This window comes from Morone saxatilis, unplaced genomic scaffold, assembly GCF_004916995.1.
Source record: "Morone saxatilis isolate NCDOM2014 unplaced genomic scaffold, NCSU_SB_2.0 Contig5, whole genome shotgun sequence".
NCBI classification, from domain to species: domain Eukaryota; kingdom Metazoa; phylum Chordata; class Actinopteri; family Moronidae; genus Morone; species Morone saxatilis.
The window spans coordinates 16,791,873-16,801,651 of NW_023340095.1; the positions used below are offsets into that span (position 1 = coordinate 16,791,873).

Below are 9,779 nucleotides of genomic sequence, written 5' to 3' on the forward strand. Positions count from 1 at the left end.
GTGAAAACTAGCGAAGAAATGGCTAGAGTTGCCAAGTTCCCCTTTAAGTCTCTGCACTGCAGGTTGTTAAAAGTCTCAAAACACAGTATTACACTAATAGATATTAGTTTCCCCAAAAGGCCTGAGAAGATATTAAACCCTGTCATCAGAAAATAACTCTGAATTAGTAACTGGAAGTATGTTGATGCATTGAATGCTTGGTAATAGGTGGACATTGTGTTTGCAGGGAGCTGAAGGTTGTAACGGGAGAATGGTTCCTAGAGGAGCGGTCCAAGCGCTTTGAGCAGGGAGTGCCGAGCAGTGACGTGATCAAACAGACAATCATGAGTAGCCCTACCAGTGAGTTTTACCACTAATGTTCTTCTGAATGTAACTGTAAATGTCATCCAAACCATAATGAGTAGGTGGAAATAGTGAGATTGGTGGTGAAGTTGATGTTTTTGATCACCAGCCACAGACAAAAAATCAACAGAAAATGTTCCAGCCCCTCCTGAGCCAGAGAGAACCAACACCCCAAAACCCAACAGAAGTGCAATAAGCAATGTTATAGACGGTGCCAGGAGGAAAGGGTAAGTAGTGGAAATAGAGTACTCAACAGCTCAATTCATGTGCATGCAAGTACATACGTATTCTGAATAATAGGGTTTAAATTGAATGAATTACATTAACATGAAAACATGAAATATGCAGTGTATGCAGAGGAGAGGGTAAAATCATCTCAAACCACATCTGACAGAAATCAGCAGTGCGTTGAGGACTCACCTCAGTACAAATGCATTAGAAAAGATCAAGTGGATGTTCATTAGATTTTTCAGAGACCCTGAATGCATTTTAAAATACATTTAGTAAAGCACTAACTGGTTTATGATGGCTCGCTTCTCCTCATCTTGGCTGCACTGTAATGGTTCCTGAAGGCATCACAGTGATTCAGACAAAGAGGCCATGCAGAAAAGAGCAAACCAGCTCTGATAAACAATAGATATTAGGGCTGAAACTAAGAAATGAACTACTTTAATTTCACATTCACAGGAGGCTGCGATTATTTTATCAGAACTACTCTGATAAAATAACCTGCTGAAGACTTTCTGAATAAATAATTAAATAAATGATAATGAATTATTAATTCAAACAAGATTCTTCAAAGAAATATTAAACATTATTGAACATGTGTCTTGTTACCAGCAATGTTTAACTTTAAGAATTGTGTTCCTGCATCCGGTATTCAAATTATGCTCAAAAAGAAGCACAAAACTTTAATTTTATTTCATATTAATCTAGATTTGCATCAGATTTCATAAGCAGTAGTGTTAGACAATCATGGGATCATATGCCAGAATTTTGAATCAAGTAAGTATAGCAGTAAACTTCAAAAATGTTATTGCAATATTAATAATAAGTTTAAAATAGCACTACTTCAAGCTAAATGCTAATATAAGTATGCTAACATTGCTCACATTAACAATGTTGACATGATGATGTTATTGCAGGTATAATGTTGGCCGTGTTCATTAGCGTAGTGTAGCTTGTTAACTTGCTAACATTTGCCAATTAGCACACAAAGGCTGACTAAATGTATTCATTAAAACTCATTCAAATTCATCCTAGAGCATGGCTAAAACCTGTATATCTGCATCATTGCATCAAGCCATGTAATCGGCTTAATGAAAATAATGTATCAGGGTTGTTCGTCCCTATTTCCTCCTCTGCAGGATGCAAACCTTAGAGTTGAGTGACCGAGATAATCTTGATAAAGAGGGAGCAGAGACACGGTGTAATGACTCTGTAATAATGGACATGACTGAATATATCTGATAATACAGTAGATAACAGACTCCTTATGTGTGTGTGTTTGTGTGTGTGTGTGTGTGTGTAGGAGGATGAAGATGGATAAAAAAGGTAGCCGACCAACCTTGAAGCCAGAGAACGGAGTGGACGGCACGAGTGCTAAAACAGTTCCAGATGCAGATGCTCAAAGTGTACGAAGTGTTCGCTCTGCTCCGAGTCCACGTTCAAACAGGTGTCTATCCACACGACCAGTAAACACACTGAGCTATGTACTGTACAGCAGTTCAATCCCATTTACTTATTTACCGCCAAATCATGACCGAAGTTATCTCAGGACACCTCTCACATAGAGCAGATCTAGACAGTAGTCCTTAAACGCTTCAGGGGTGCCCGGTTAGCTCAGTGGGTAAAGCTGGCGACCCATGAGGCTGAGTCCTTGCTGCAGCAGCCCAGGGTTCGAATCCGACCTGCAGCCCTTTGCTGTCTCTTGATAGCTGTCACTATCAAGTAAAAGTAATAAAAAGCCCACCCCCCCAAAAAAAACAAAAACAAAAACTGGTGCAGCCCTGTATCGGTATCTACAGCATGAAACATCAAACTGCTTACATTCTGAGTATTTAGGTCAAAGCTGAGTTATATCTGTTTGAAAATTGTTCAGGCATCAAGACCACATAACTGGTTTGAACACATTTCAATGACTAGAAAAAAAACAAGCAATAAAGAAACGGCAATGACAGTTAATAAAAGCATCTATTGAGGTTATAGTTGAGTAAATCTTGTTTCCCAGTGTCACACAACTATGCATGTTATTTCATGAAGAAGGATAAAAGGAATGTCCTGGGCTTTAAATACTTGTTGTTGAACTAATTTCTTTCTGGTTTTCAGGGGCGGAGCCGTTGCCTTGGAGTCCTCAGGGATGCCCACGGTCCCCAACAACCTGCGTTCCCAAACTCTGGAAAGACCCTCGGCTCTCAGCGACAACCGGAGGGTCAGGGTCAGCAACTAACACACACAAACACAAGCACGCATACAGCGACACACTGGGGGACACAATCCAGATTAAACTGTTATTCTAACAGCTTGGGTGTGTGTATTTGTGTTTGCACGCAGCCTGACGGAGCGGAGAGCGTTGCCAATTTACACTCCAGCGACAATGCGTCTGAGAAGAAAGCTGCCGGCCATCACAGGTCGGATTCGGGCACCCCGACCATTTCCGTGTCCAGGGCCTCTGTATCATCAGGTACCTCCACTACAACCCACGCGTCTCACAGCCTTGCATGTCGCACACAAGCATTTCAATATCACAGTTTCAAGATGTGTCAGAGGCAGCAATATCATATCAAATGGGACATTAGACAGTCTAACCGATGCAAAAACACTCAGATGCTCTCCAACCCAGACTATTAAGTACCTCATAAAGGACAAAATTATTCCATACTCCTTCTGTCGGGAGCAGATGTCACGTCTGCACAAATTATACTATTAACTTACACCCCCGCCACTGTGTGCTGCTCTTCTTTGTGTCGAACTCTCCCTTTTTTTAGGTGTAATCTCCCCTTTGCCTGCCTCTGTGTCAGACCCTTTATCTCCACTAGTAACAGCTGCTAAGAAGTGTGTCAAGATTTTGAAATCGCTCCGATTAGTGTCAGTATAATACTGAAGATTTAACCTTTTTTGTTTTGTAGCCTTGTGTTTTCAGTTTTACGATAGATTTTTAAGATCCTATTGCTTTTCTATAATTTTATTCATAGGCCTGACTATATGGTTGATACAGTTTGTCCCTGGAGGAGTCCTCAGACCCTCAGACTCACTGTTAAAAAATCTCAGGCAGACACTTATGGTAAAGCTGCCTCCCACAGTTCTAGACCCACTTTTGACAGCTTATTTACACTTCTAATCAATTTAATTTCATATTTTACACGTTTCAAGGGGTACTTCAGTGTTTTGGGAAATACACACTCACTTTCTTTCTCTCTAAGAGTTAATAGGTAGATCTATGTCAATCTCATGTCTGTGTGTTAAGTATAGAGCTAGAACCTGGAGGTGATTATTTACTTAGTATAAAGACTGAGGGAGAGAGAACAGCTATGTTGGCTACCTCTTTAAAGTTCAAAAATATGCCTCTAGCTCTAAAACTTCCTGCTCTCTTTTAATTGTACACACACTTTTTAAGCCCTTTTAAAACCAAAAACAGAAGAGCAAATGTTGAAGGAACTGATTAAACTGTAAGTAAATCTGCTCTAACATGCATGCCCAGCTAACTGGGAGTCCCTTAAAAGACAATGAATTTCTCCTCGATTTACCCCTGAATACATACCAAACCTTTAGTATCAGAATCAGAACCCTATGATGATATGGTGCTAACAACAACACATCAAGTAATGAAACTAATGTTATTTAGGTTGTGGGTTAGCAAACTGTTGCTAAAGTTGCAACATGCAAAGAGGACGAGACGGCATGCCAGCCCCCGACAGCGATACTCTCCCCCCACTATTGCTAACATCACAACAACATCATATTGTGACAGTATTCAGGTCCTTATGCCTCAGATTTGTGATTAATTAATGGCTAAATAGAACAATTAAAATGTACAAATGAACATTACAAGTACATTACATTTTTACCCCTTAAAAACCACTGAAACCATGCATATAATCCAATAAAAATACCTTCATAAATGACCTGAATACTTACATTTCATCATTATTAACAGGTAGATTAATGGAGCAGATCCACTGTGAAATATTTATACCAAATGAGTTTTCTCTCTTGTAACGTTAAAAGTGTAAAAATACTGATTACATTTTTGATGATCATACTTGGATTAAGACCAACATTAAGTAGTTTTACACTGCAATACAACAACAGTGCTGTTCTTTTTATTTGCATGTATTTTACATGGATCCTCAGCTTGTGAGCCTGGGACCTGTTAGCTTTATATGAGTACATATTTAGGACACGTAAGCTGGAAACATTAAAAAGAGACAATGTTTTCAACCAACTAATGGAGCTAATGACAGGTGTCATATCAGTAAAATCAGTTTTTACCGTCCATAAAATCAGGGACCAAATGTTTAAAAAATTACAATGAATTTCTGCAAGAACATAAAGTCTTAACTTTATGTCCTGCCTCATACTAAACGAAAAGATCTTTTATTATTCCTTTAAATGATCAACTCTTTCTTTATAATTGCTCTCAGCTTATTCTTAATGTAAAGCACTTTCCTTGAACATTAGTAGTAAAATAAATGAAGATGATTGTTACTATAAGTTCATGATGTTCACACACATTGTCCAAGCAGACAATATAGTGACAATATAGTTAGTTTCTACTCTCTCTCGCACTGTCTGCTTCTATTCCTCAGTGTTTGCCTTCCAGTCCCTCTCCCTTCAAACAGCATCTTTGAAACTACTTTCTTTTTTTTCTCTCCTGCTCTGCATCCCCCGTCTCCCCCTCTCCTCCCTCCCTGCAACAGATCACAGTCGCTCAGAGATGGACCTGTCAGCACCTGGTTCTGAACCCAGTGACGATGCCCTCAGTCTCAGAAGCCGGTCGGTCCCCGGGCTCAATGAAACAGTAAGCGGCACTGAATGCACCCTTTCTTCCTCCTTAAGCTTCCTCGCACACTGACCATACATTTTATCTCTGCAGCAAATCCACCACAATCACAGAAAAAGCTCTGAGTGTGAAACTGTTTCATTTTACAGCCCATTCCCCCTTTTTAAATGCATATACCTATATTGTGCGTCCATGTCGAGCTCAGGATCTGTGGGCTGATGAACTCAACGTGATGCGTCAGACGTTGGGCTGAATGTTAATTTCACTTCAGAGCTCACTTCAAAGAGCATGACAAGCATCTAAACGGCTGTAGGCTGAAAACAGGTGGAGGATCTGATGGTCAGTATAGGGCTGCTTTGTCTCCGGGCTTACCGAGTGTTCATTTGTATTCAAAGCGCCCCACAGAAACGTAGGCACTCACACACGATGGTTTTTTAAACCCACTCCTCCATTCATGCTCACAAGTTTACTGTAAACCCAGTGACATTGTGATTCTGTGTGTGAAAAACGAGTAAACAAATTACCACACTCTGTCCTGACTTGTCTGATTGAATTTATGGAAGCTGGCCGCATCCACCCACACAGAGCTGCTGTGTGGAAAACATACCCAAGAAGCTTTGGCCAGTTTCCCAGATGCCATCTCCCTTTTGATTAAATCTGAACGCTGTCATCCGCAGGAGTTTTCTGATGGGGATGCGGAGGAAGACATCGATGCCCTGATGTCGGCCCACAGCAAGACTCCTAGTCGACGCCTCAGCAACGCAGTGTCTACGGTAACACCCATCTTAAAGCTAGTCTGCTAAGTCCTGTGTGCTCACATACAGTGCAAACATGTGCATGCACACTCTATATAGACACTTACTCACACCATCACCTGATGTGTGAGGGGAGTATGTTCTGTTGCTGACTGTGTAAACATAGTGTGAGCTTTAGGGCCAGAGGATAGCGTCTGTCACGAACACCCTACTCTACAGCACGCTTAGGAAGTCTGCTGCATTTACATAAACTAACTTGACTTGTAGTATTGTGGAGGATTATGGTTATGTGTAAGAGAATCACATGTTTTGTAGTATATGTTAATGTAGTTTGTTTTTAAACTTTATAGTTTTTATCACATTATAGGGTCGATTAGAGGTCCAGTGTGTATACATTCATATATTCATAGGTATGATTTCATTAGTGTGTAAGTCTACACTAGTATTAGTATATAATCACCTGAATATATTATTTGTGGGTCATGTTTCAGTGTTTACAGTTCTAGACACCAACAGTGTTCAGTTAGTTGCAATCTGAAACTTCACCACTAGATGTCACTAAATCCTACCCACTGGTCCTTTAACCCAATTAAACAAAAAACCTATTATTTAGTTTTGGTTTATGTGCCCAAGATTTTCGATATGTCTCTTTTTTTGTTTAGTTGCGTTTTTTACAATAGACGTGGAGCTAAGTGGATTTTCTTTGATAAGAAAATAAATTTAAATCTGCACAATTCAGTGCAGCGCCTTTAACGTCTCTTTCTGTTACGCATTACTCTGTTTAATCCACAGTTCCAGTCCAAACTGTTCATGGTGTGTTTTGTCGATTGTGTAGAGTAACAGGGACACTGATCCTTGAAAGAGATGTTGAACTGTCTAAATTAAAATTGTCAATGCCCTCAGCGCCACAAATTCGATTTAAATCTGTTTTATTGGGATGGAGCAGAGATGATGGATATCTTAAAACATGGGCACATAAAAATCTGCATGGTTAAATTTAATATTGTCACACATATTAAACTGGTACAATTTTTTACTTGAATTGATTTCACAATTGGGCCTTGAGCAAAGCTGATGTTATTTTCTTCTGGACCCCCTCACAACCAACTACAAAGTCAGAAAATACATTTGACTTATACCATGTTTATTGTTAGTGTGTGTGTATGTGTGTGTGTGCGTGCGTGTGTGCTTGCGTGTGTGTGTAATTTGAGAACTGTATAGGTAAACAGGCGAGACAGACGTCCTGTCTGGCTGACATTTATCATGTTATCTCATACATGACTAACAGGCGTCACTGAGCTGCTGTTGGCTATATGAATGGACGTGATGAGGGACATTATGCAGATAGTCCTTGATTCCCGCGCTCTAATATACTACCCACTGTTACATGAGTCGCTACATGGAGGACTTGGGCTGGATAATGAAAGCACTGCTGAAGTAATATCAGTGTTGTTTATTTAATAGTGCAATTGTCGGTTAGTGTCCAAGATTCAGAAAAACCTTCATGAAATCTTTTCTTTTTATTGTGTTGAATGAGAATATGTGTATTCCAGTTTATTAGGTACACCCAGGTAAAATGAATGCAGCCTGATACAACTTTCCTGCACTAAATCCTGCCTTCATGAAGGTCATGATGTTCAGGAAGAATTTAATTGTTCCTCTTATTTAGCCCTCATTGATATAAATGGGGTTGACACAATAATGGGCTAATAAACACCTGTCAGTGTCAACAGGTGAGGCTGAGGGGAATGTTATTAGTTTATTAGTGTTATTAGTTTTCACTGGACAAATTAAAATGTTGAACTGATGATGGCACAAGAGGAGAAAGGGATCACCAATGTTCAATCGAGCAACACATCCAGTGTTAGCTGTTGTAGTCGCATCTCATGAATGACTAAAATTTATTAGAAACATTTTAAAAGTGTAAATAAATAATGATTTTGTAGATATAGTGAACATCACAGAGGGACTAAGGTGTTCCTCATTCTGACTGTTCTGCCCTGTGTGCGTCCATGTTGATTTCACACATGATTCCAGATGAGTTGTGATCTCTGTGGTTTCCTCTGATAATCACCATGGTAACCGTGTGTAATGTGGTTCCTGCAGCTCCTCCTCGGGGGCTGGGGGTCTGTGCTCTGGGTCTGCCTCTATCACTAACACATCAAGAAGCTCAGATCTCTCTCTCTTTCTCCTTTTTTTCCTTCCTTCCTTCCTTCCTTCCCCTGTTTATCTCTCTATCTCTTAAACAAATCGGCTGCTAGTCCTCTACTCCCGGCTCAGAGAGGCGGTGGGGGTACCTCAATGTCCCTGACTCGGATGCTGAGACTGTGAGTCTCCCTTTCCACGTTTGTGCATGCATTCATATTCACCACTACATTACAGAACAGTGAAGGTGCAGCAGCACAAATATTACATATAACGCAGAGGTATATTCTCAATATCCCGTTAAGTACGTTCAGTGTGTGTTTGTGCTCATACTCTCTTTTTTTAATGTGATGGTAGCGACATCTCTTTCCATGCAGTCTAAGCTCCTCACATTAAACTAGTCGTGTATCATTCAGGCTCCCTGCAGGAAATAAGTGATGTAGACTTTCCAGTAGAAGAAGCACAGTGTGGCTCAATTCTGGCTTCTTTACTTCAGCGCTTTCTAGACTGCAGTGTTATTATCAGTGGATTATACCACTTATATCCTGTCCAGACTACAGAATAGTCCTGTTTGTCTGCTTCCCGAGAAATTTTCCAGGCAAAATTACCTGCTGTGGTTGTGATGATTTGGAGTCTTTTGTTCATGAAATAGGTTTTGCAGGTAAACAATATGAGGAGGTAAAATGTGGACGCCATGCTCTCCAGTTGGTTGTGTAAGAATTGTTAGTTTTTAATATGGCAATCTACGAGACTCAGGAGGTGCAGCCGCACAGGTCAATACACCCACTGTTCGACAGTCAATGTAAAGTTAACTTTCTGGATATTACTGGTACTAATAAGACCATGTAATTTTCTCTTCTCTCAAACACTGGAGTATATTCATTTACTTTATTTTGCCTTTTGGGTTTTTGTTTTTCTCTATTGATTATACACTTATGTTCCATGTTTCTTTTGTCTAATCTGCTGTTATTTGACCGAGTTGTTATTTGTCTTTTATTGTTTTTATTTTCACTTGTGAAGATTTGCTGCTTTTGTGTGTCTCCTGTGTTAGTAAATTCAATATATTTTGGTTTCTGTTATTGTTGGTCAAAATGAGCCATTTGAAGACTTCACATTGGGCTTTAGAGAAAAAATGACTAATAGGTTCATCAAGAAAATAATTGGCAGGTTGATCAATAAATCGTTAGTTGCAGTCCTACACTTGCAAATATAACTTTTCCCCTATACAACCACACACACACAGAAAAAAGAGGGAATGACCAAAATAGGTCAAAGTGACTTTCTTCGAAAAAAACAGGAAAAGAAAGGAAAAAAGCGCACTGAGAGAAACTATAAAAGCACAAATATCACCTGGAAATCTTTCCACCTCGTCACTTAATCTCACTAAAAATAGTTTTCTGCTCCAGTACACGTCCTGTATAACCCTCCGCATCCGTTCATGTGCAGCAACTTACTATCTTATTCCTGTAAAGGAGGCTTTCCAGGTATATATATATATATATATATATATATATATATATATAATAATTTACTGC

The 9,779-nt window shown here is 39.6% G+C and overlaps 1 protein-coding gene across 1 annotated transcript in view; it reads left to right on the top strand.

Annotated features, from left to right (window-relative positions):
* The window catches only part of sytl5 (synaptotagmin-like 5), a 19,067-nt gene that overhangs the window by 1,889 nt on the left and 7,399 nt on the right, over positions 1 to 9,779 (top strand). The window contains exons 3-9 of the mRNA XM_035676025.1: positions 227 to 339; positions 452 to 569; positions 1,874 to 2,017; positions 2,671 to 2,779; positions 2,896 to 3,025; positions 5,262 to 5,362; positions 6,022 to 6,117. Of these exons, the coding sequence (XP_035531918.1) occupies positions 227 to 339; positions 452 to 569; positions 1,874 to 2,017; positions 2,671 to 2,779; positions 2,896 to 3,025; positions 5,262 to 5,362; positions 6,022 to 6,117 (811 nt within the window). The remainder of the gene's footprint in view (positions 1 to 226; positions 340 to 451; positions 570 to 1,873; positions 2,018 to 2,670; positions 2,780 to 2,895; positions 3,026 to 5,261; positions 5,363 to 6,021; positions 6,118 to 9,779) is intronic.